This window comes from Cricetulus griseus, chromosome 4, assembly GCF_003668045.3.
Source record: "Cricetulus griseus strain 17A/GY chromosome 4, alternate assembly CriGri-PICRH-1.0, whole genome shotgun sequence".
In the NCBI taxonomy this organism is placed as follows: domain Eukaryota; kingdom Metazoa; phylum Chordata; class Mammalia; order Rodentia; family Cricetidae; genus Cricetulus; species Cricetulus griseus.
Genome location: NC_048597.1, coordinates 144,828,688 through 144,855,848, shown reverse-complemented (window position 1 = coordinate 144,855,848; position 27,161 = coordinate 144,828,688). Strand labels below are relative to the sequence as shown.

The 27,161-nt window shown below is 43.8% G+C and overlaps 1 protein-coding gene across 1 annotated transcript in view; it reads left to right on the top strand.

The window, feature by feature from the left end:
- Positions 1-25,902, top strand: part of Fli1 (Fli-1 proto-oncogene, ETS transcription factor) — a 53,080-nt gene extending 27,178 nt beyond the window's left edge. The window contains exons 5-8 of the mRNA XM_035444372.1: positions 19,777-19,842; positions 21,659-21,718; positions 23,993-24,040; positions 25,373-25,902. Of these exons, the coding sequence (XP_035300263.1) occupies positions 19,777-19,842; positions 21,659-21,718; positions 23,993-24,040; positions 25,373-25,902 (704 nt within the window). The remainder of the gene's footprint in view (positions 1-19,776; positions 19,843-21,658; positions 21,719-23,992; positions 24,041-25,372) is intronic.
- The last annotated feature ends 1,259 nt before the right edge of the window (positions 25,903-27,161 follow it).

The window sequence follows — 27,161 nt, the reverse complement described above, 5'->3', positions numbered from 1 at the left end:
ATTCAGTATTTCAAGACAGCCTGTAGGAGGATTTTGGATATTACCAATAACAACAACTGTCTGTGTGTGACTACATGTTTGAGGGTGTGTGTTTGTGTACATGTGGATGCATGGACATATCTGTACATGTGCATGTGGAGATCAGAGGCTGAGGTCAGGCGCTTCCCTTGGTTGCTTTCCACTCTAATTTTTTGAGACAGGGTCTCTCGCTGAATCTGGAACTCATCCATTCAGCTATCCTGGCTGCCCAGTAAACTCAAGAATTTCAGCCTTCTCAGCTTTGGGATTACAGACCCACACTGCAGCAAGCTAGTAATGGGTCCCAGGGATCCAAATTCAGACTTCCATGCTTGATCCACAGGCACTTTGCCACATGAGCCATCTCCCCAGCCCCAGGGATTCAATGGTGAAATGACAGATCCGCCACTGTCTTTGATTGCCACACATTGCATATATGCTTCGTAATAGCATGTACATGAGCATTATTATTTGTGAAATTTTAAAATATGTATAATTTAGTGGCCCTAATTGCCAAAGTTCCTTCTCAAAAATACAGTCTTTCCCTTCTAGCTATCTTTTCCTAAATGTAATTTGGTGCAGAAATTTGAAGTTTTGAAGCATTTCTTTCTGTCCCTGAGGTTTTTCACTGCTGCCTCTGGCTACATCCCTATTCTCTTTCCAGAAATGAATTCAGACACAGCCTCTGCTTGGCCATACCCCTGGGTCTTGACTGCACAGAGAGCCCCTTGTAGAATTTGTCCTAGGACAAGTCCTCTATGACTGGACTCCCCTCTCTGGAGCAACTGGGAGCTCTGGAACTCACTGGATGGAAATGAGGGCTGGCTGCCAGAGACTGCAGGCAGGGAGAAGGACTTGGGTTGACTGGAGGTAGAAATGGCACTGGGCATGGAAGCTGGTGACAACTTCACTGCCTTTGAGTATTCTGTGTACCATTGAGTTAGACACTTGAAAGTGGTTCAAATGGTAAGTTTTATTTAAAAAATGTAAATGCAAAAATAAAAACAAATACTGATGTCCAAGCCCAAACAGAATGGATTCATTCTAAGTCTCTACTGGCTGCCTACAAAGCCCTAGGATTTTCTTCCCTTAAATTCTCCAGGCTTTTCCTAATCTGCTACCTAGCTTGACAAGCCCTGTTTCCTAGTACAGAAGAAAAGTGACCAGCACATCTCAAGGCCACTCCAGGTCTTTCTGGCTCCTTCTGACCTTGCCTGTCCCTAGGACATCCTAGACAAAGATTGTATACTGATTGTAAGCATTGGTGAGCCAAAGGACTCTCACTGTTGATGACATCATTATGACTGTTTTTTTTTTCTTTCGATTTTTAAAATTTAAATTAGAAACAAGATTGTTTTACATGTCAATCCCAGTTCCCTCTCCCTCCCCTTCTCTCCTGCCCCCCAACTAATACCCTACCTATCCCATACCCTTTCTTCTCCCCAGGGAAGACGAGATCTTCCATGGGGGATCTTCAGGATCTCTCATATCCTTTTGGATAGGGCCTAGGCCCTCCCTGGTGTGTCTAGGCTAAGGGAGTATCCCTCTATGTGGAATGGGCTTCCAAAGTCCATTCCTATGCTAGAGATAAGTACTGATGTATTACAAGAGGCCCCATAGATTTCTGAGGCCTCCTCACTGACCCCCACATTCATGGGGTCTGGATCAGTCCTATGCTGATTTCCCAGCTATCAGTCTGGGGACCATGAGCTCTTCCTTGTTCAGGTCAGCTGTTTCTGTGGGTTTTACCAGCCTGGTCTTGACCCCTTCATTATGACTGTTATTGACAAACTGGATGTGAGTATAGCATTTCAAATCCCGGAACCCTGATTCCCTGTCCTCATTTGGGCCTCTAAGGAAAGATCAGGTGTTACTAACTTGAGTTTATGGGAGACCACATAAAAGATCTAAAAGTTAAGCTTGACTCCTCTCTCCTCGTCCCAGTCCTACATGCTGCAATCTGGAGTGCTACTGCAGATCCTGGCTTGTAGGTGCAAGGTCCCAGATCCCAGATCCTCTGTGGTTTTCTGCCACAGGACCCTCTGCCATATGCTCACCAGCCCCACAACAGGCAAGAGTAATCCACTCTCTTCTGAGCTCCTCTGCATACCTAAGACCCTCATTTCCTTAGCCCTCATCCGGCATCTGTCTAAATACCTCTAGCTCTCCAAAAGGCAGAGGATATTGAGCTCCTTGTTTATTATCCCCTGGAACTCATCACTGCCAAGGGCAGGCTGGTGGAGCACTGAGCTTTTAGCCTCCACCTGGAACCTTTGAGACCTGATGCCGAATGTGAAAACTGAAAACTGCTGCCCTAGATGCCAAGGGTGGATGGTCTGTAGATGGCAGCTACCTTGACTGATGGATAAAAAGTCTGTCTCCTTTCTTGCCAAGGATTGAGAAGAGGGGGACTAAATCACCTCTGTGTCCCATATGCAGAATGTCCGACTGGCATTTATGGACCATACTATACTTAAGAGAGCTTCTCCTCTCAAAAACAACAAGGACAATGGCCAAGCATGGACAACCAATCCTTCTCTGTATCCTTTGATATTTACCGAACATTTTCACATCCTGTTACCCATTTGTTCCTCGCAGCATCACCATGAGACCAATGGGTCTCTTACCTTTTTGTCCCCATTCTGCAGATAAAGGCAATAAGGCCAGGGGGTCACAGCATTCCTTTTTTGGGGGCAGAACAGGACTAAGCCCAGCACAGGTTTTCTTTGCTCCCTTGGAGGCTGCTTCCCACATTTTTTTTCCAACTTTTTTTTATTTGAATTAGAAACAGGATTGTTTTATATGACAATCCCAGGTCCCTTCTCCCACCCATCCTCCCCTACCCCCCAACTAAAACCTTATCTGTCACATATCTTTTCTGCTCCCCCTGGATGGTGAGGCCTTCCATAGGGTGTCATCAGAGTCTTTCGTATCCTTTGGGATAGGGCCTAGGCCCACCCCTGTGTGTCTTGGCTCAGGGAGTATTCCTCTATATGGAATGGGCTCCCAAAGTCCACACCTATGCTAGGGATAAATACTGGGCTTCTACAGGAGGTTGCTTCCCATATTTTAATCTCAACATCTTAAACATTCGTTGACCGATGTCTTTGATTCAGCTAAGACAGACACTGTCTCCTCTGGCAGTGTCATGCAAATGAAACTAAAGTGTGACCATGGACAAGGGTTTGCTTTTTCTGTCTCAGTGTAGTATTTGTGTTTCTGTCACAATACCCAGTAGAAACATTGCGGTTTCGGAGAGATTTCAGTGCATCATGGGAAATGGGAGTGTGTGATGGTGATTAGGATAACATGTGGTAGTGGACATTCACATGGTGGTGGACCAGGAGGCCAGGAGGCCAAGAGCAAAACAGGGATCAAGGGTTAAGCTATACCTTTCAATGGCCTACCCCTAGTGACCCACTTCCTCCAGCCAGTATCTCTTAAAGAGTCCACGAAATTGTACCACCCACTGGGTAGCAAGCATCCAAAACATGAGCCTGTGGGAGACATTTCCGATTAAGCCACAACACTCCATTTCCTCCTGTAAAAAATGAGGATAATTGCCATACCCTTGTGAGTCAGCATGATGTCTGACATGCCAAAAACTGCTTGGTAAAATTATATTAATAACAGCACATTATTATGATTTATGACAAAAATTATAATAGTAATTAACATTATTGCTGGGAAAATAGTCCAATATATTTGAGGGTTACCAACTGCTAACGATGTGAAGATACTGTGCTACATAACGGGTTGTGCCGCGTTGTGCAGTATGCTCTACCGTAGCCGAGATAGGCAAGTTGCTCAAAAACTGTCCCAGGGAGAGATCCCCATGAAACGCCAAGAAACGCCATAAAACCACATTCACAAATGCAAAGCCACTTGTCCCATTCAAGATCTCTGAGAGTAAGAAAGGAATCAAAACTTAGGGAGTGCTACAGCTAAAAATCTACTGGATACCTTCTAGATGACAAGAAATCAGAGGCCATAAAATGTGTGGGCCCAGCCAAAGTCACACACTAACCTAAAAAAGTCCATGACCAGAAACAGTTCTGACCACAAGCACTTTATAATTCAACCTGTATAAGATTATAACCTTTTATTACTAATGTTTTAATGTATGGTGTGGGTGTTTACACACACCGTAGCTCGATTGTAGAGGTCAGAGACAATCCATATAAACTTACTTCCTTCTACCATGTAAGTTCTAGGATTTGAACTCAGCTCTTCAAGCCTAGCAGCAAGTACCTTTACCCACTGAGCCATCTCACTGGCCCTGCATATTCATGCAGATGGTCAGTACCTTAGTGAGGAATGGACTCAACATCTGTGACTCATCCTCTCCTCTCCCAGTCATTCACTGATTCCTTCACTTTGGGGGATTTGCTCCATACACTACATCTTCCTGAATGCTGGAAATATGATAGCCAAGAAATGCCAATCAAACACACTCAGAGATGAACAGTATGGCCTCAGCAGGTCTTCCTGCTGCCCCCTGCACACAGCCTCCCCATTGGTGTTATTGGATGTTATCATTTGAGAGGTTGTGGTGAGATGTGGGAGCCTCTGGAAGAGCTGAAGATAGATATAGAAATGAAGCAGGAACGAGTCTGGGGTATGTGTGTATGCCCCCATCACATGGGGCCCTGTGTGTTATAAGTTGTATTTTTTGAAAAGGTTAAGTCCCTAAACAAATGAACAAAGTGTCAGTGGGTGCCATGTGTGAGCGAGGAATCCTTGGGTAGGTCTCTAGCAGTGGTTTCCACAGACCTGGAAGACAATGTGCTTGGGCATTTCATGGGGAGACTGGAAGCTCAGTTATGGAGCCAGAAGCAGGAGCCAGGAATTTGCCTCAAAATTCTCAGGCCCAGGGGTAGTGTGGTGGAGCTGAACTGAGACTGGCCACGGATTCATAATTGTTCAGGCAGAGTGATGGGCCCTGGAGCAGGCTCCACTCGACTTTTCTCTTTTCCATGCAGAGTTTTGTGTGGATGGGAGAAAATCTAAGTGAGTAGAGTCTTTGTTCCTCACTCATGTAAAGTGGACAAGGTTGATGTGCTATTAGGCTCATACTTTGGGAGGCCCAGCATTCAAATTGTGAGTTTACGGATGGGGAGGGTAAGTGCCTAGGGGCCGGGATGGACAGGAGCTGTGGTGTGTGTGTGTGTGTGTGTGTGTGTGTGTGTGTGTGTGTGTGTGTGTGTGTGTGTGTTGGTGTGTGGTGAAGGTGTGCAGATGTGAATTTCCCAGCTATTTCTGTGGTCCAGAGGCAAGATTTGTGACATGGATATTATGGATAAACAGTAGCTTTCTCTCTCCAGTTTTTTTAACTGTTTTCTTTGAAACTCCAGGGTTGATGTTTCCTGTCTGACCTTCTTTTAGAGATGTGTTGACTTTTTATTTTTGTTTTTATTTATTCATTTATTTTTGAAAGACAGGAGAGAGAGAGAAAGAGAGAGAGAGAGAGAGAGAGAGAGAGAGAGAGAGAGAGAGAGACTGAAAACAAAGAATCGTTGTCTCTAAACCCTGGCAGGCAGGAAACCCCGATCTCAGGGGAGTTCAGCCAGCCAGCCAGGCCCTGGAGTCAGACTCCAACTCTCTGAATTCAATTTGACAGCTTGTCTGGGACACTTTCTAAGTAACCATTATCCTTCCTTTCTCTAAGTAAAAGAACCGTTATTCCCTTCCACGGGTGTGCTGTGTGCTCTGTTATTGCACACGTGTGGTCATATGGTTGGTGACGAGCACACAGTCTTTCAAAATTACTGGAAACAGTTTACATGTTTCCTAAGACAAGTGTAAATTTGTTCCAGGCTAATGAGCAAAAGATTTGAAATTTTAACCCCTGCACCATGATAAGTAGGTACATTTGGGTTGGGGGGGCTTTTGTCCTGGTGTTAGTTATGTACACATTATTCTTATGTGGATTTCTTTGTAACACACACACACACACACACACACACATTCCCCGCACTGACCACAGTCCTCAGCATAAGTTTGAGTGAGTATCTTGTTATTCCTCTCACTGAGAAAGGGACTCACATGCACAGTCAAGTCAGCCTCCAGCTGCAGGCTGGCATGTGAGAGGTGACTGCCTAGAGCTTAGAAGAACTCCACAATCCCTGGAAGTAAGGCCATGCTGGGTCCTTTGGAATTTTGACATTGCATTGTAAGGGACTGTGCAGCCGCCTATCTACTCTTCCAGTATGTTCATATTTGAAACCCAGATTCATCCACTGTGGGGCCCACCTAGGTTAAGTTCCAGCACCTCTCGACATCTGTGGAGCTCCAAGGTCAGACAGCTTTGCCACCTAGGACATGTTTTCTCACTTGGGTATGAGTGGAATTCTACCTAGTATGTCTTCAATCAAGGTTTGAACTGCCTCCCCAACTTACCCCACCCACATCCAGGTACCTACATGTACCTTCAGAGACCTGGGACTCATGACTTTACCTGGTTCTAGTCTCCTCTGTCTCCTTTTCAAGGTGATTTGTTTGTATCTACTGTTTTTCCAAATAAGTATTTGACAGAGTCCAGAGGATGGATTGTCCTCTCATATAACCAAAGCATGCTGGAGATAGGAACCATTATATAGGCAGGTGAAGAGTAGGCCTTCACCCATCCCCAAAAGATCACTATAAGCCAGCCCTCCAAGACATTTCTATTGTCTTGGATTGGTTATTTGGCTTTGCCTCCTGTGGGAACTGCAAGATGTACTACTCTCTCCTTCTCTCTTCCCCTCCCCTCCCTTCTCTCCTCCTCTCCTCTCCTCTCCTCTCCTCTTCTCTCATCTCCTCTCCTTTCTCACCTAGCCTTTCACTTCATGCGATCCACTTTGAAGCTGCAACTGGTCCCATCCTAAAGTAACAAGGGAGGGAGTCTCAATGTGCAGATGTCCATGCTAAGGGACCCAGATGCTACATGCTATTTTATCAGCTAACCCTACTCCAAGCATGGTCCTCGGTCTGTGCCCATGCAAAAGAGTGGCCCTCCAGGAAAAAAAATGCTTTTCTTTTTCCCCTCAACTTTACTGTTTCTATCTTTTCTTATATTCTCCCCTTCATAACAATTATAACATATATTTATTAAGTACCTTCTTGTGCAGTAATTTTCCTGTCATAAAACCTTATTAACTTGGTATTATCATTGTTCTCATTTTATACACAAGAAGCCCAAATCACCACGCTGGTTTGAAGTGAGGCAGATCTGTTCTCACTGTCCCCCTCCCCCACCCCCAGCCAGGGGAGAGGACAGGCTCTAAAATTTCTTTTTGTATTTCCATTCAACTATGTCTCAGTTATATTAGTGCTGTGATGAAATGCCTTGACAAAGCAGCTTGAGAAAGAAAGGTTTCTTCAGGCTCACAGTTTAGCATCATCATGGAGGTAGGTCCTGGAGGTAGGAGCTTGAGGCGTTGGTCATGATGCATCCCTGGTCAGGAAGCAGAGAACAGTGCTTGTTCTGCTCACCTAGCTTTCTCTTTTTAATCCAGTCCAGGATCCCAGCCTAGGGAATAGTGCCACCACTTTGATCACAATTAACTTAATCAAGCTAGTTCCTCACAGGACTGGCCTGTGATGTCAATTTGATCTTGCCACTTTGACCTTATTACCATCATAGAATGCCACAAGACCCATTCCCTTCAGGAAGCTGGTGTTGTCTACTTGTTAAAACCATATGACTATACTGATTCTTGCAATGGTACAAAAATTCTCAATTTTATCTGTGTTCAAAAGGCATATTAGTTCGTTCCACAGATCTTTGCATAGCTGAGTGGTAGGTCCTTAGACGCTCCCATTGTTTCTGCAGGGTTGTCCCCACTCTAACCTCACCTTGAGAGCCCACACTTTATTCCTACACTTAGTGATGACTTTAGCTTCTTGGTTTATACCACATAGCTTACCTCATGTCCCTTGGCCAGGAGAACCACCCCCTCAGACCATTCCTGCCTCCTCAGAGGTTCTCATTGAGATCGACCCACCTTCTTTGCACCAGTCTTTGCCTGTAAGCCTTTCAGAACTGCTCTTAGATGCTTCCTGGAGAAATAAAGAAGGCCACAGGTGCCCATGTGTCCTGCAATGCTAATAATGGTGACAAGGAATGCATGATCCCTATAAACACTTGAAGACAGAAGGCAAAGGTACAAGGCTGTGGGGACAGTATTTGTGGCTAACAAAATCCTGGGTAGCTTTCCAATCTGACTCAGCTTCCTCCTGTTCTTTCCACACTGGCAGGCAGGGGTCTCTTGACTGTGGTGGTCTATGGCTGAAGCTTCACCCCTGACACAAATTTGCCAGTGGCAATTCACACTTGTTAAGTAGGCTTGGCCTTTCTGAATTCATCTCTAACCTAGCTGTTACTATATTAGTTCTGCCATTTCTACCAAGTTTCTCTTTGACTTAGAGATCTGTCTCACTCCATACAATGAAGCTAAAACTCAGAATGAAATCGATTGCTAGTTGATTAACAGCTTCACCATGTGGTCTGCTTTGTGATGGAAACTAAAAGTAGCCACATTGCCTGTTTGAAGGAGAAGTTAATTGGCAAGAAAAGGAAGATTGTCTACAAGTGTTGCTGATGCCCACTGGTGGCTGCCTCAACATTGAGTCCTCCAAAGGCACTTATCTGTTTTGCCCAATATACTGATTTATATTCCAGGACAGGGGGCTTGTTTAGGGGCAGTGGCCACTGGAAAGTGCAGTTACCTTTTCATATCCAGGGCTTCCACATTGGCAGTTTCAACCAACCACTGATGGATAAAAGTGCATACTATTGAACAAAAGAGTTTCTTGTCATTCCCTAAATAACACATGATAACAATGATTTATGTTGTGTAAGATATTAGAAGTGATCTTAGATACTCCTCCAGTGGTGCAATAAGTTATTGTGCCTTCCTTATACAATGGTGTGTATGCATAGAAGTGATACCCTAGTTGTAAGGCAGTGTAATTGATCCGGAAATGACTGGTAATCTATGGGAGGATGGCCATGGGTTCTACTTGTGGGCTGGAGAGATGGCTCAGCCATTAAAGGCTAGGCTCGCAACCAAAATAAAGAATTTGAGCATCTGTGGGTCTTGGTGTATGATAGAAACTCTGAAACCAGTCACCCTCAGTTACAAAGGAAAGACCACACTTAACAAAAATCTTAATTTTCCCCATGCTTCTTTCTAATATCTGTCTCTCATCTACCTACTTATCTATCTACATATAAGAAGGTATAGATCTGTCTTTTTCTCTCTATGGAGAGGAGAGATAGAAATACAGAGAAGCTCCTCTTGAGCCAGAAGGAAAAAGTGAGTCTTCTAGTTAAATGATGCTGTATGTAGCATCATTTGTTATTTTCATATGACGATCTTTCCTGAGCACATTGGTAGATGTAACAACTTTCTCTCTTCAGAAAAGCCTCAGTGCAAGATCACAAAGTGCTGATTTCTCCTGAAGGATCCCCATGAGAGAGAAGATAAAGTCTTTGAGGAAGAAACTCTGGGGCTAGAATAGGAGTGTGAGGGGCTTTCCCTCTCTCTTGAGGATCAGTAGGTCCCATGAGCGAAGACTGAGAGGATTCTCCTGTCTCTTTGGTGCTGTTTGAATTCCTGTCAGACATAAGCTAAAGAGAAAATAATAACATTAAGTAGGATAATTACTTAAATTTCAAAATCCAACAAACCTTCAAAGCCCAAATCAATCATACCTGGATCAGAGTGTGTTTACCTTACTTGTACACACTGTCTCTTCCCTGAGCCCCACATTCACAAGCTATTTCTGGACCTAATTATAGATTACCTTGTCATCTTTAATTGTGAGTTTTGTTCGGTATCCTTTCCTCCCACCCTGTAGATTGTCAGTAAATAACATTGACAATTGATAGATTCACTGAGAAAGAAAATCTAATCTTTTTTAATTGAGTTAAATATTTACTCAGTCTTACTCCACTAAAGAAAGAACCATGAGAAATTAGCTTCATTGGCACAAGAAAAATTAATTCCTTATCTCCCATGAATAAGACCTGGAAAAGAGGTATTTGGGGAAATGCTCACTGAATATCACACAAACATGAGGACCTAAGTTCAGGTCCCAAGTGCTCATATTAAAAATAAATTAATAGGGCTGGAGAAATGGCTCAAAGGTTAAGTGTACTGACTGTTCTTCCAGAGGTCCTGAGTTCAATTCCCAGCAACTACATGGTAGCTCACAACCAGCTATAGTGAGATCTGGTGCCCTCTTTGAGTTTGCAGGCATACATACAGGAAGAATACTGTATATATAATAAAATAATAAATCTTATAAATAAATAAGTAAAAAACATAGGCAACTATCCCAAAGGATACGATAGACTCTGATGACACTCAATGGAAGGCCTCACCCTCCAGGGGGAGCAGAAAGGATATGGGATAGGTAGGGTTTTAGTTGGGGGGGCAGTAGGGGAGGAGAGGAGGGAGAGGGAACTGGGATTGACATGTAAAACAATCTTGTTTCTAATTCAAATAAAAAAACATCCGAAAAAGAAAAAACATAGGCAAGGTGATATACATCTGTAATTCCAGCCTGGAAATAGAGACAGCTGGAACCTGGGGGCTCACTGGCCAGCCAGTCACTGGTCAAAATGACGAATTTCAACTTCAGCTAAGGACCTTGTCTCAAACTAATATTGCTAATACTACTAACTACTACAAATAATGTGGCAAATAATAAAGGCATATACTCAAAGCCCGCCTCTGGCCTCCACATACACACACCAAGGTGACTGCACTAGTGTACACACGTGCACATGTATGCATACACTAAAGCACTGACGGGAAAGACTAACTGGAATTAGGATCCTTTGGAGTATGTGAAGCATTTTTGTATACATGGCCCCATCTATTCTCCAACAATCTCTGCCGGGGTTAGATACACTGCTAGCTCTTACAAAGTCTGAAATTTACAAAGAATCAATCGTTTCCCACAAGAACATACCTTTCATGAACTGAGGTCAGAGAGGTGAAGTTACTCCCCACGGTTCACACAGCACATAACTGATGAAATGGGAAGTGGAATAGAGTTGCACCCTCCAAATCCTGAGTGCTTTCCTTTGCAATGAATGATTGGATCCCCCCAAACATCTCTAAAGCATTAAATGACACACCAACTCACTCCTAAAGCATTAAATGGCACACCAACTCACTCCTAAAGCATTAAATGGCACGCCAACACAGTCCAGTGCTTGGTAAGGTTCAGTTATCATTCTTCCAAAGAGACACAAAACTGCTTTGGTATAATCTTGAAAAAATGTTTGAGCCTAAAAAGCTGTGGCTTGCCTATATAGTTATTCACCAGCCCTGCCCAATAGCCTAGATCAGTTTAAAGAAAGTCAGCTTGGATACTCTGAGTCATATTTTCAATTTCTATTAAAATTCTTACGTGGCCACATAGGCTGTCTCCCAGCTTTGGACCTTGGGTCCTATGCTCATTTGCATGTCTGACTTAGATCATGTCTGGGGTCCCTTGAAGTCTGAAACAGGGCGTCCCATTCTGTGATAGAGTGGGACCACATTCTGCTACCAAAACTGGAGACATTTTCTCAGAGGTAAGATTCCATGTTCCACATGGCCTACTCACCTGCCAGGCCAGAGCAAAGCAATGCACTTTCCTTTAGTCTGACTTCACCTGTCCACTCCCCCAGGATGACTCCAAAGATGGTCCTTCCCTGGAAACCACTTTAGCTCTTTAGCTGTCTGTCAAAAGGCCAGTCTCAGGAAATGTTGACTAGCCATCTTAAGTTACAGATTGGGGAATGGGCCTGATTCTGAATAAGCAGAAATCAGCTGCCTGTTTAGCCATTGGGCCTGCTTACCCTTTTCTGTCCCCCATCCAACAGTGAAAGATCCCATGGAGCTTTTAAATGTTACTGTCCTCCAACATCAAGCAGCTCCCACTAGATGTGAACTAACAAAACAGAACTTACTTTCCTGCTAGCCTTTGCTCTCATCATAGGACAATCCAAGTGCTTGTCAGAGGGAAACTATGGTGCTACAGAAAGCTCTATTTTAATCATGTTAGACAGTGCAAATCTTTGCTTAAATTATATGTTTTCAGTGAGGCCCTCGTCCCCAGCCCTGCCTGCTCCCTCTCCTGGCTTGCCTGGGCCCCTCACATTCAGCACCTTCTAATCTCCTGCACAGTTTACTATTTGTTTTGAATTAAGCTCCACAGAGGAAGGGTGTTTGCCTTGCCAATGCTGTATTCTAGACACATAAATGAGTCTGGCAACAGAGCAGGCATTCAATAAAACTTTGTTGAATGAATTACTATGTAGTGGGATGTGTCCGCTAAATCAAAAAAAAAAAAAAAAAACCCAAAAAACAAACAAAAAAAACAAAAAACAAAACAAACAACAACAACAAAAAAACGCTAGTACAGGAGTGGAGCAGGTGGGGACAAAGGTGACTAAGATCCAGTTGTCCCTCTGCTGCAGAGATGATCACCTAGCCATCAAGATATCATACTTAAGAATGACACAGGACGGTTGAGCACACAAGAACAGTAAACTTGAAACAAGTGACCAGTGAGTCATGACCTGAAGGACTTGAAGAAAGGTATGCAAATTTGAATTGTGAGGCAGATAGAAGATTTAGTACCGGTGGCAAAAGAGGACATCTTGTGGGAAGAGTGGCCTCTCTATCTGCAGGGCCAGGGGGCAAAACATAAACAACACTTCATTACTTAAGTGAGCTGTTATGTTTCCCTTTTTCCTACCTAGAATCCTCTTAATCCTGAGGTCCATCTGACCAAAGAAGTATGCAGTGTAGTTGTGTCTACACAACCAGTGTGGAGGGGAATTTTGGCAAACACCCAATTCATCTAGTCGGTCTGAATTCCTTTTCCACATGTGCCCCCAAGCCCCACTTTGAGGCCTTATCAAAATAAACAAGCCTTCAGACATCTGTGTCATTTGGACAGAAAGTTCACAGGGCAGACAGAGAGAAGGACCCAACTCTGCAGGGTGCCTTGTGGGACGGTGGCAAGGCTGTACCCAGAACCGATGCCTCTTACTTTGTTGAACTTTTCATATTTCAAAGCCACCATTTCTTTCCAGCATCTTCACTGTGTGTCTTCTTTCCCTCTGCACATAGCATATTTTAAACACTACCTCCATTGTGCTCTGTGCCGTGGAGCTGGTCCTGAGGCTGAGGGGCTGTTTGGATTCTAGGACAAGAACTTTGAGAAGGGGAAATGTGAGTCGGGATGTTTTCTCTTGCATCTGAGTTCCAAACTACAGCAAAGGCTGCCCTTTTTAACTCCCTCTTCCTCCAATCCGGGGGGATGCAAAGATCTCTTCTGTAGCTATGTGGAACAAAAATGCCACTGGAGAGAAGGCTGGGTGAGCCTTAGAGAATGGGTTAAATGAGATGGAGCCTCACCGGGAGCCTTGGAATCTGTTAAAAAGCAACCTGGGCAGTTCACAGCCATGGAAGAAGCAAAAGCCTGTCACACCTAGCCACTGTCCATCTCTGTCTTCTGAGATCATGTTTCTCAAACCATGGTTCCAGCTGATCCATCTCTTCCTTTGGAAGAAACTCACATCTTGGAATCACTGTCCAATGGCACCAGGGTAGAGCTGGCCCTTTACAACTCCTGAGCTTTTCTTCTTTTCCAAGGCCTTCCTGAATGAATGTTATGACCTCCTTTGACTGTAGAGGTAAAGGCAAAGTGGAACAGACTATGTGTATACCATGTACATTTTTAAGTTCCCATTTATGGAAAACAAAGTTGATCCTCATAGCATGACCAAAGGACTCATATGAATAAGAACAGAGCTGGGAATAGATGCCAGCTGATCCCAGGGTCATGTACAGCCACTGAAAACACCATGAGACTCTAGCAAGAAAGGGCATCCCCAGGACAGAGCCCTAAACTCTGCTTAGACTGCCATCTTTTGGGTTAGTGACCTTTGCCCTGGATTAAAAGTGGGATTCAGGCCAGTAGGTCAGACAAGAGAGACTGATGTGAATAACGGCATGGCAGAGAAAATTGTAGACAAGATGCTGGTCCTGAGTTGTGAACCAGGGATTTGGGAAGCAGAGTTGGTTTTGCAGAAGGGGTTCAGCCCAAAGCAGAGCCCAAAGCAAAGAATCCCAGTCAGGTCAGTGGTCAGAAAAGCCACCTATCCAAAGATAGAACCTGCTAGAAGCACAAAACCTCAGACAGAGAAGCAGCTGAGAAGGTCACATAGGCATATGCCCTAGTATATCTGACTGCCCCCAAACAAAGACCACACCTTACCTATTGGGTTCACTGAGTACCCTGAAAGATTGGCAAGCAGACCCAGGTTTTCCAAGCATAAACAACACAGAGGTTGCCAGCCTGCCCAACAAAAACCAGAAACTCAATGAGAAGTTTCAAGGAAAGTGAATCTTTTTCCACCAAGTCATAGAAAGCAGGGCCCAGAGTAGTAAGGGACCAAAAAAGAGGCTTCTGTGTAGGGTTGATGGCTAAGGATGATGTCATGACAAAGTAAAGAGCTGTGTGGAGGCTGATGCACCTGGGCCTCAGACAGTTGACTGAAGAGTAGAAAACAAGGTCTTTCCAGAGATGAATGCCATATTTCCAGGATTGATTTAACACTGGTGTATCTATGCCATGGTCACAGCCAGCAAAAGCCTTCCCTTTCCAACAGTGCTCAGAGCTCGTATTACTCTACCCTGGGAGGCTGTCTTGGAATCTAAGAGGCCATTTAGTGTCACATTCAGCCACACTGAGCATTGCATAATGGAGAAACTGTTCAGGGCGCCATAGATTGGAAGCTGAATTATCCACAATGGCTGGCAAAGTCCAGAAGCCCCGGCATGAGGCCCAGGTCTCTTTGCTTTGGCGAAAACTGACCTCAGGACTGCCTGAAACCAGAAACCTTAGGCAAAGCCCACTGGTGGTTGCTCAGCAAAGCAATCACAATAGGATTTGTCATCTTAGTACTCCTTAAAGCCAGGGGGTGTCAGCCTTCCCTGGAGTAGAAAGAGAGTTTGTCAGAATCGGGGCATAATTTTCTGCTGATAAAGCCATCTGCCACTATAGAGAAGGTCTGAGAGCGTCACCTTGGGTGCTGGCCTGTACTGTTACATTTTTGACACTGGATCTTTGGCCACCTCAAAGTTTCCTTTCCACAGCCAGCTGTCAATATGCAGATTCCATGCACCACATGTAGGGTGTCTAGATGTGTGCACTTAGCTGCTTGGAGCCACCCTATCCTGTAGGAGGACTCTGCACTGGCTGGCACTAGCATAACCAGACAGCTTCAGGCTCTGTAGCCAGGGGGCATGTAGGAATTTGTGCAGCAGGCTTGGCCCCTGCTCCAGCTTTTCCATGTTAGTTGCAAATGTGTCTGTCAGTGTATCTGGCCCTAGAGCTGACCACATTGCTAAGTTTTCACTTGGGAGGAGACATTTAATAGGAGAAAATAATCCCTTAGTGATGACATTGCCCTGTTTAAAAGTGGGACCAGTTCCGATAAATTCCATTTCAGGTTATTTTTATACCCACATAAACAACAGACTGTACTTCCATTGTGATGGCATCACAAGATGATATGACTTTATGGGACCACCACCCTATGTACTGCCCCCTGCTGACCCAGGCACAGAAATGATTGGAACCCAGCTCCTGACCTCCCAGAAGGGACACACTTTCCGATTCCACTTCAAAATAGGTGGATCACTGCCCAGACTGTGTTGACATAGTCTATAATCCCCACACCACAGACCTAAATTAGCTAGAGACCTAGTTCAGGAGGGTAGGAGTCTTCAATTCTTTTCTGCTAGTGAACAACAAGGAATGTGTGTATTTAACAAGAAGACATTGTCTATGCATTCATTCATTCATTCCACATGTATTTCTTGTGTGCTCTGCTTACCATGTACAAGGCACTGTTCTCAGTATTGCCACACACTCCAAGCCATAAAAGTGACTTGCCTATGAGAACCTGATGTTCATGTGTGGACTACAAACAGGGAACATGAATTAATGAATGATGAGGCAGTAGGTAGGAAAATGGGAAAGAAGGGCAAGAAGGACACAGAGAAGTAGAGGGGGTGCATATTTGACAATGGACAGCAGGTTTCTGCCCCAAGTATTTTTCAGATTTTTGATATTGGTGCAGGTCTTAATTAAGACTGATTATTTTTTTCTTCAAAATGGGGGTCATGCTGGTCCCTATGCTGGACTGACTCAAACGTTTCACTTCAGCTCCAAGGCTCTCTATTCTTTGAACATCCAAGGCAGAGAGTTGCTCTTGGCCTTGGCCTTTCCTGTCTTGATACTTCATTCTCAAAACACTGGCTTTAATTCAGGCTTATGTGAGGGAGATGTCTCCTGCAGCCCAGCACCTACCTGGTGCATTTACTAGATTGTGTGGGAAATGGGCCCTGGCTGTGCTTTGCGGACTTAGGGGCCAGAGAAAGGATTTCCACATATTTAGAGGAACAAGAAGGTTGATAGGAGGAAGTCTGTGTTTTTTGTGTCTCATTCCATTGACTGGGTCACACATTGACTGACGATGCCTGTGCATGGCATGGTCATTCATTACTCCGTGAACTTGGGAGTGAGAATACTGCACAGGCTGACTATGGAACAGCCTCCCTGTCCAGAACTCTTCAGTTTTCATCTATGCAAAGGCTGAATGGTTGGCTGAATTGCTGGGCTTTGACACAAGATATGCTTGTAGGAGCATCTGTGTTTGAAGTTCAGCCTCCCCTACCCTCAAGGTCTGCTCAGCATCCCCCACCCCTGAGGTCTACTGCATCTCAGAAAAAAAATGGGCTGCCAAGCCCTTCCTCAAGCTTCAACTTCAAAACACTTAGTTACCAAAGAATCTGGTGACTACCCAGGAACTTTCATACACCTGCTGTGTCCTGGCAGCTAGAATAAAATAATAGAAGGAAAGGTGACAAGAAGTTGATGGTAAATGTAGCCATAGCCCTGAGTGGACTTAAAAAGCAATTATTCTCAACAGTTACAGAATAGCTTTCTGAGACAAGTGTAGGTTGGAAACTTTAAGACATATTTTAGTGGTGCTTCAGATGTCTTACATCAGTTCCTGGAACTTAATGGGGTCGCCTCCTTTTTATGCACTGTCCCAACTAGTTTTGTGTCAGCTTGACACAAGCTAGAGTCATCTGAAAGGAGAGAACCTCGGTTGAGAAAATGCCTATATAAGATCCAGCTATAAGGTATTTTCTTAATTAGTGATCAATAAAGGAAGGTTCAACCCACTGTGGGTGGTATCATCCCTGGGTTGGTGGTCCTGGGTTCTATTAAAAAACAAAACAAAACAAAAAAACAGGCTGAGCAAGCCATATCGAGCAAGCCAGTAAGCAGCACTCCTCCATGGCCTCTGCATCAGTTCCTGTCTCCAGGTCCCTGCCCTATTTGAGTTCCTGTCCTGATTTCCCTCAGTGATGGAATGTTACCTGGAAGTGTAAGCTAAAACACACTGTTTTCCTCCCCAATTTGTTTTGGTTGTGGTGTTTCATTGCAGCAATAGTAACCCTAAATAGTAACCTTACATTCATCACTTTGAATCCCACTTTCTGTGCTTTCCCTGTTGAATGGCCTCCACCCCTTACATCCTCTGTGCTTTCCACACAGCAGCTGGAATGCATGAGTCTTCACACTGCTTTCTCTGTGTCACTATACACTGGGAACCTCCTTTGGCCCTATTGTTTGAATTATGAAGGCCACAAAGATGCTAGCTTAGCTCCCACAGGTCCTGAATGGTCACTCAACCCTCCCTTCCTGGACCTTTTTTCTCTCCCTCCACATCCCTATATGTCAGCCGTGCACACAGCATCATACCACCCGCCTCTGTTCCTCACTGAGAGGGTCACTGTCTCCCCTTCAGCTAGGTCTCCTTCAAGTCCCACCCCCCCTTAATGTTACTTACCTTTTCCTTCTTCATCTCCAATAAGCCATTGACATCTCAACCATGTCTTTGGCATATGACGACAATACCTGACTGTCTTAGGGACTGTGTCTTGTCTAAATTTAAGGACCTCGTTTTATTTGGCTGGCTTCCCCAGCACTTCGTGTACATAACATAGTACAGAAAGTTGGTCCCAAATCAGTGACAGGAGGCCAAGCTAGCAACCTGTTCTTGACCAAAGAAAAACTTAACTGACTCCCCTCCTTGCCTGTGGCTTATCTTAAAGCTATATGCACTCCATGGCCCTCCACAGACCCCCCTCAAAAAGTGTCCATAAAGTCACCAGCCTCCTTCCAAGCTCATACCCATGGGTGGTTGGCTTACCATTTGCTTCTTTTTAAGCGAGAAGAATCTGTTTTCAGGAAATAAAGGAAAAATAGGTCAAAATGAAAACAGACAACTTAAGGAAGTTGAGTTGTGTCTCCTTGTCCTGTTCCCTGCCTCCCTCTCCAGCCACACTGCCCCCCTCGTTCTCTGTTTTGCTTTTTGTGCCAATTGCTAAAGACTATAATTTTAAAAACTGAACTGACTTTTCCAGAGCCATGAGGAATGTGCATGTGCACATGGATTTTTCCACAAGGACACTTCCTGTCTTTGGGTTCCTCTTTGCCAGTAATAGTGAAGCCGTGCAATCATATGCTTACATATATCCTTACATTCATCCATCTATCCATCCATGCATCCATTCTCCCAGCCCTTATTGTAATTTGTTTGAGAGGCTCAGGACAGGCCAAAGGGGATGGTTTGTATTTCACACAGTCAGATGGTTGTTTGATGAGGTTTGTGTGCCATTTATTTGGATGGTTTTTATGGTCCCTTTGTTGTTCAGGGAAAGACTTTGGGAGTCATAATTCTGTATCCTTTGCCCTTCTGAGAGGCCTGTGCCATGTCTCAATGGTACTCACACAATGAGAAAGGAAATGAGGACAATTTCTATTCAGTTACTTAAGCAGTTTCTGAACATGGTTGTGGAATGAGAAAAGTTGAGTATCACAAAGTTCAGGGTCCGGATAGTACCAGCCTCTCCTACCTGGAACATCACTGTCTGTCTGCTCATTCCCTGCTCAACCCTAGTTCTAACCATCCCTTTGGTCTTTCCTATTTCTGTGTGGTTATCAGACCCAGGCCCCTTTTTTGCCTATGGAAGTGTCTGAGAGGCCTTGGACAGCCTTCAGTGTGAGCACACCTCTGAGGGTCATTCCATAGCACTTGTACCATGAGGTGATGCTGGAGTTGGCCTTGCAGGAACATCATGGCCCTGGACTTTGAGATGCTCTGCCCAGGAGATCTTTCATCTGGACACCTCTCCTCAGCTCTTCATCCTTGCTAGTCATGTTTGAATAGGGTTTTTTTCCCCTTACTTTATGGTAGTTTATATTTTTAGAAAATCTTATAAGGTAGCTTACAGATATTAACATAACCCCATAAGGTAGATAATTCAAAAAAAATTTCTTTCTATAAAGATAAGGATCAGGGGTGTCTTGTGGTCCATTCCACACCTCACAATGAGTAAGGACAGGGACAGAACTTCAGCCAATCCTCCAAATTCAAGTTCAGGATTTGATCCTTCCTTCCTACTGCTTCAGCTCCCAGATAAGACAAATCTCAAAATTAGAGTTAATGTGTTTTCTGTCATCCTACCTCCCAGTCCTCAGAGAAGAGTATACTTCAGGAATTTGGTGGTGCTTAGCAAGTTATTGCTGAAATAAATTTATCCTCTTCTGATCACCAAGAGAACATCTTCATATAGCCTTCCTGCCAAACAAAGCTAAAGTGTTCTATTTGTTATTTCTCAACAGACCCTTCTTATGACTCAGTCAGGAGAGGAGGATGGAGCAATAATATGAATTCTGGCCTCAACAAAAGTAAGTAAATAGCAAACCAATCTTTGGGATAGAAATATTTTCAGGGAGCTAGAAGTTGAGAGGTGGGAATAGGCTTGTGAGACACACTCTAGGACCAAGCATTTGTCTCCACGCTGTCTGATTAGATATCAATATGAATTTGCAGGGGCTGTTCAGACTTTTGAGGCTTGTTTTGCTGCACTTGGTTTTGAACTTATAGAGTTTGAAGGTTTCTTGGGACAAATTGATTCATAAATGAAAAGTGCCTGGTCTGGATTTTGTTATTTCAGACAGGACAATGAATCTCTAGGACTTGGATTCTCTGCTTGACAAGGCTTAGTCATGCCAATGTTCCTAGCCCCAGTTAGAGAGACTGACACAAAGGATAATATATGCAGAGATGTTGTATGTCACAAACATCCATTTGTCCAACAATGATGAGGCGATGGCTTGTTGAAACCCACCCAGTATCTTCCATTTAGGGAGGAAATGAAAGAGAATGATTCACTCCTTAGCCAATGTTTCCATCTTACTATCTCCAAGAAGTAAACCTGCTGGGAATTGCAAGGGAGGTAAAGGAAGCTCTGTTCTTAATGAGGTTGTGACTGTACAAGCAATAGACTGGGTCTACCTCAGTTATGAGTGTGCATTATTCATTCATTCTGCATGCAGCATGTGGCTCTGTGGGACTCAGAAAGTTGAACTGGGCATGGACCTGATATTTAGGCATGGGAGAGAAATAATGTACAGACAAAATTATTTTCATCCGTGGTGGTAAGGAATGCTGTGCACCTGCTACCATTTGAGTTAGAGGGCAGGACAGGTTTCAGTCTAGGGAGCAGAAGACAGGTAAGCCTGGAGAAGGGGAGGTCAGAGAAGACCTTGGTGGTATGTCTGGCAGTGAGAACCCCAGATTCCTGGAGTTTAGGATGTGTGGTGGACCAAAGGTAAGAAAGGGATGGTGAACGATCCTGTGAAAACAGATCTCTATCTTTAGTGATAAGTAGTCAGTGACGTGATGAACAGTATAATGGGCCAGTGGGAAGAGAGAAATGTGAGGATAACAGTCATGCCAAGCCATAGACCACACAAAGAGCAGCGCACATTCAAAATGGAGAAGGCAGGAGGAAATGCAGAGGGCATATGTGAGATACCATGGAGGGACCCTCAGAAACACAGAATCACAAGAAACAGGTGACCCAGCTCAAACATCACTTTCTCAGGAGAGATGTCAGTAAAGTTATCTATTGTGTGAGGGGGGGATACATGTGTGCATTCTGGGGGGGCACACGTATTGGCATGTACCCATGCACACATATGGAGACCAACAGAAGACATTGGTCTATCACTCTGTCTTGTCCCCTTCAGACAGGTCTCTCACTAAACCTAGATGTCACCATTTCTCAGCTAGGCTGGCTGACCAGCAAGCCTCAGCAATGTGCTTGTCTCTGCCAGCACCAACCCATTCTGAGATCCATGTTACAAATGCATCAGCCACACCATGTTTTCTGAAATGAATTCTCAGAGTCTGCACTCATCCTGGTGCTTCTATAGCATGCATTGTTACCCACTCTTCCAGCTCAAGGTCCCCGTATCAGCAGGCATTGTTCAGTGTTGTCTCTCCTGTTAAAATATAAGCTCCTTGCTAAATCTTCTGCCTGGAGACCGATGCCAGCATAGCAATGTGGGGAGTATTCATAATAAAATGAATACATGAGTCAATGGGAGAGTGGGTAGATGACAGTTCTTGTGCCCTCCTTCTGGGGATGTGTGACAAGAACATTTTCCTGCCCCATGAAGAACAGTCCGCTTATGAACTTTGCTTTCTTCTCCACAGGTCCTCCCCTTGGAGGAGCACAGACCATGGGCAAGAACACTGAGCAACGGCCCCAGCCAGGTACCTGGCTCAGATTTGTAGCCTCTCCCTTGTGTGTAGACAGTTGTGGATTCCACAGTCAGTGCAGGAGTGAGACTGTGTATAGTTGGCTCTCCACATCTATGGGTTCTATGTCTGGGGATCTGTAGGTAGAAGTTTTTCTGTCCTGACCACCCGCTCCCTGTCCAGGTGTCTGCTTCCAAATTACCACACAAGGACTTAGTATTATTTATAAATACTCAGCCAATAGTGCAAGGTTATTAATAACTAGCTCTTGCAACTTAAATTAACCCATTTCTATCAATCTATGTACTGCCATGCGACTCATGGCTTTACCTGTCTTTTAGCATGTCTTGCTTCCTGAGAGGCTGTCTGGCATCCCAACTCCACCCTCCTCCTTCCCATCATTCCCAGCTTGGCTTTCCTGCCTAACTTCCTGCCCAGCTACAGGCCTGTCAGCTTCTTGTTAACCAATGAGAACAACACATAATCATAATGTAGAAAAGGATTGTTCCATAGCAGGGATCTAGGCAACCACAGACTGATAATACACAGGAAAGTGTCTGCATTTGTACTGAAGGGGACAGACTTGCTTTCTTTCATTATTCCTTCAACAATACAGTAAACTGTGTGCATAACATTTGCATCCTATTGGTAGTCTAGGGATAATTTAAAGGCCTGGATAGATATGCTTAGATTATATGCAAATACCTCATTGTCTGTAAAGAACTTGAATGAGCAGCCACAGATTTGAAGAGCCTTGATGGGTCTTAGAAGCTATTCCCTATGTATACCAAGGGGCATCTCTACTTCACACATTGTCTCTTCTACCTAAGAGAGTATCTGTGAATTAACCAGCAAGTACTGGACCCAGGAAACAGTTTGTTAAATATCAGACAGAAAGGGGACTTCAAGCTGAAATGGCCCAGTGTTATAGAAGAAGAAAGCAGAGGCCGAGGTGGGCGAAAGAAATTCTTAGAATACAAGCAGAGTTAGTTCCAGAGTCCCCACTCCTTGTCCAAGCCATTTACACTTCACTAAACCATACTTTGGAGATGTCCTTACCTAGTAATGGATCATCTTAAAAGTTATGGCAGAAGAACTTTGAAGCCATGAACCTAGAAATCCTTAATGCTGAAATGATGAGAGACTGCGATCTCTAACACCCTCTAGAGCATGAGCTTCTATGACAGACATGCCACCCCCGCCCCCAATCTCAGCCCTTGCTGGTACTTGGATGCTTACAACAAAGTTGGCTCAATTCTTTTCCTAGCCAGCATCCTTGTTCAGTTTCCTTTCTGGCTGCTTTGTCTTCTGGGGAAAGGTCCCACAGCAGGGCCCTTCACAGATCTGAAGTCAGCCATTGTGCTCAACACCACTGTCTCTCATGTATGGTGTAGCTGAATTAAGATCTAAACAGCTATTTGCTTTGGGCTGGGCAAACATTCCACCCAAAATATAGAAAATGCATAAAAGGTAAAATTCAAGTGAAAACCAAGTCAGGTAGAACAGGAAAAAAATTCAGCATCATCTGCCCAAACTCAGTGTCATTTAAATAAATATTAAAAGTTAATAAAAAGGTGGTCTAAAAGGCTTTAATAGCTTTTCAAGTTAATTCAAAGTTTTAAGAAGAAGCTGTGTCAATTAGTTAATAATTACAGTTATAATTGGGGGAAAACATTGTTTTTAAAAAGTAGTGATTTCGTAGCTAAAATACAAATTCTGGTTAGTGTTGATATTTCTAAGCTTAAAATCACAGAATGTTTTGGTAGAAGGGAACTAAGGCCAGGGACCCAACCAATCCTTCTTAGCTGAGAAAACTTATACCCAGAGGTTGTCCAAAACATGATTAAGTGCATGACATAGCTGGAACTAGAACCCAGGCTGCCTGGTGGTTTTTATGGTCTATCAGAAAACTCAGACATGTGTAATGTCTTCAGCATTAGAAAGAGGAGTAATGGCTAGTAATCACTGGGGGACCTCCTTTAAGCCCGTCTAATAAGTAATCCTTCAGTTTATTCAATGTGTGAATGAATTTGGCCAGCTCCTTTGCAAATGTTTGGGTGATTTTGTTTGTGGGGGAGGGCGGTAGTGAAAACATAATCTAAAACCAAATATGAAGAAATGGTGCTGTTACTATACTGTGTTGATTGGGCCATAGCTCTGAACAAGGTCTTTGATCATGTTTTCCTATGAACCTGAGATGAAAGTAGGATGTTGAGGTTTATTCTTGATGCTGTTGTCAAATTGTATGGTGAGGAGTGAAGCCAACTTCTTTTGTTGTTGTTTCCTTAGATCCTTATCAGATCCTGGGCCCAACCAGCAGCCGCCTAGCCAACCCTGGTGAGTTAACCTTGGACTGCAAGTCTTTCTTTCCAGAATGTTCCCTGTATCTATAGGGTCACAGAAACCTTAGTCTTAAGCCCTGTCTGGGGAATTTTACTAGCTTCCTTAGCCAAACATTCAGTTGTGCACAGACAACAGTCCAGGGCCTGCACTGTCCACTGACTGAAGGTGCATCTGGAGAACAAATGTATTCACACTGCATCTCTGCACAGAGGTTTACATTCGTGGTAAATGACCCACAGAGGAGTTGCAGTGAGGAAAGATGTTCTCAGTTACTCCTCATATAGGGCTCTTGAATAAATGTCCCCAAGTGATTTGGTTTTGATTTTAGTGTTGTGGTTATCTGGTCTTTTCAAAAGAAGTATGTCCCTAAAGAGTTGCATATCAAGTGAACTCGACAATGTGTTAAGGATTTGCTATTAAAAATAACTCTTAAATGTATTCTTCTAAACCCAAACCATGGAGATTGAGAGGTAAAGGCAACAACAGCCAGGCCTACATGCCTGTTGCACCTGTAGCACTGCAGGAAACCCAACCTGTCTCGGCCTCCTCCCTGCTCTTTAGCACCAGACCACTCTTGCCAGAAGACAGAGAGGCCACCCAGCATCCCCTCCTGGTATTTTTACCACTGCCCACATTCTTCTGTTCAGGACTTAACACTAAAAACCATGTACTAGAATTCTGCTGGAGAACAGCCCAGCTTAGTGAACCCTAAGTCCATGAGGAGACTTCTCCCTGCAAGTCCCCAGAGTCACATCCAAGAGGTTCTGGGATGCTTGACACTTTTTAAGGGCAACAGGAAGTAGCTTGAGGGACTTCGGTACTAAGTAGAGGTTAAAGAATGACTCAGGTCTAAGTAGGAGAGAGTCCAAATCTTAGCAAAAGGATGGGGGGGGGTGTCGACTTCCCTGAGAGCATAACAGTTTAATGTGACAATACCAACACTTTATTACCAAACACTGAGGCAATCTGTCTTAAGATCTAACCTTGCTTAATATGCTAATCCCTTCTACCAGCAGCAAGCAATAGAGTTAACAGTATTTATTTTACCTTTCAAATTAGCTGGGTAAGAGCATCCTAAATGATGATTTAGCAATTGAAGTGATGGGCATGCTAAGTACCCTCACTATGTACCATGCCAAAATATCACCCTGTGTCCTGGAAATATGCACAATTCTTATGTGTCTGTTTCTATTTCTAAAGCGAAGAAGGGTTGTCTCCATGATTCTGACACAAAAGGAAATAAAGGGTTTCTTAGAAAGGATAAAAATTGCCATGTTTAAGAACCAGGACTGAAACCATTTCCTCCTGTTTCCTCACTGCCTGCAGGAAGTGGGCAGATCCAGCTGTGGCAGTTCCTCCTGGAGCTACTGTCTGACAGTGCCAATGCCAGCTGTATCACCTGGGAGGGAACCAACGGGGAGTTCAAAATGACAGACCCTGATGAGGTGGCCAGACGCTGGGGAGAGCGGAAGAGCAAGCCCAATATGAATTATGACAAGCTGAGCCGGGCCCTCCGATACTACTATGATAAAAACATTATGACCAAAGTGCATGGCAAAAGGTATGCCTACAAATTTGACTTCCATGGCATTGCTCAGGCCCTGCAGCCGCATCCAACTGAGTCATCCATGTACAAGTACCCTTCCGATATCTCCTACATGCCTTCCTACCATACCCATCAACAAAAGGTGAACTTTGTCCCTCCCCACCCATCCTCCATGCCTGTCACCTCCTCCAGCTTCTTCGGAGCAGCGTCACAATACTGGACCTCCCCCACTGCTGGGATCTACCCCAACCCCAGTGTCCCCCGCCATCCTAACACCCATGTGCCTTCACACTTAGGCAGCTACTACTAGAACTTAACATCAGTGGCCTTCTGGCTGAGGTTCCAGCTCTCGCTTTTCCTGGATACTCTGGACTCTAAAGGACATAAGCAGCCTTGAAGAGACAAGAAAACTGGACATTCTTTCTTTTGGATGAAACTTGTTGCATTTGTTCTTTTAAAAATGATTATTTTATGTCAAAAACATTTGCTTCCTCTACCTGAACAACAACAACAAAAAATTAATCATTCCATGGGCCAGTATACCAGTTTCGATTCTCAGCCTCCTATCACCTAATGAGTTAAATATTTAGGTTACTGGAATGGTTATACCATGGTTCTGAGAAAGAAGTATAAATTTTCTTTATATTTTTTATGACCAAAGCAGTTTCTTATCAGCACACGGGTCTCATCATTGTAGGATTCTATAGGATAATGAATCATGGACTTGACCAGTAATGGTCTGGTTTAATGAAAATCAAGGCAGGATGTTTATAATCTTATCTTAGGAGGACTTAATTCAGCGATGGCAACTGGAACACCGGCTGCAAAGCCAGTGAAGTTTTTTTTTGCCCAACTGGAATTTAAAAGAAAGATGTGTGTGTATGTGTGTATTTAAGAAGCCATGGGTATTGCAAAATCCCTCTCAATGGGCAGTATGCACTTGGCTGACCATTCTCCCCAGAAATAGTCAGAATATGAACTAAGAAGGCTTAACACAAACACAGACACTCCTGAAGGACGGAGAATTAAATAACTATTTTTTTCTAATGACAGTGGGTCCCAGTACTTTGAGAAGTCATAGGGACTTCTAAACTCAGACAGATTCGCAAGCGCTGTGCGTTTGTCAGACCACGGTCAACCAATCAGAAGGCAACTTACTGTATAAATTATGCAGAGTTATTTTCCTATATCTCACAGTATTAAAAATGAATAATTAAAAATTAAAAAGAGTGAATAAACGAGTTGACCTCGGTCACAAATGCAGTTTTACTATCAAATCAATCATTGTTATTTTTTTAAATATAATTTGTACATCTTTTGTCAATCTGTACATTTGGGCTATTTGTACGTTTTTATAGCTGGTCTTTTTTTTAATAAGCATAATGTGACTATTGATGAAAAGAAACAGGGCGTTTAAAGTCACTGTGTTCTTAGGAAGAAAAGCCGTGGTACTGTTATTTAACAGGAATGTCAGAACAAAAGAAAAGATGCATTTAGATCTGCAATGCTTTAGAAATGTTTGTAAATAACAGGGCTGTGATAACCTGAACAGAACAAACTCCACCTCGT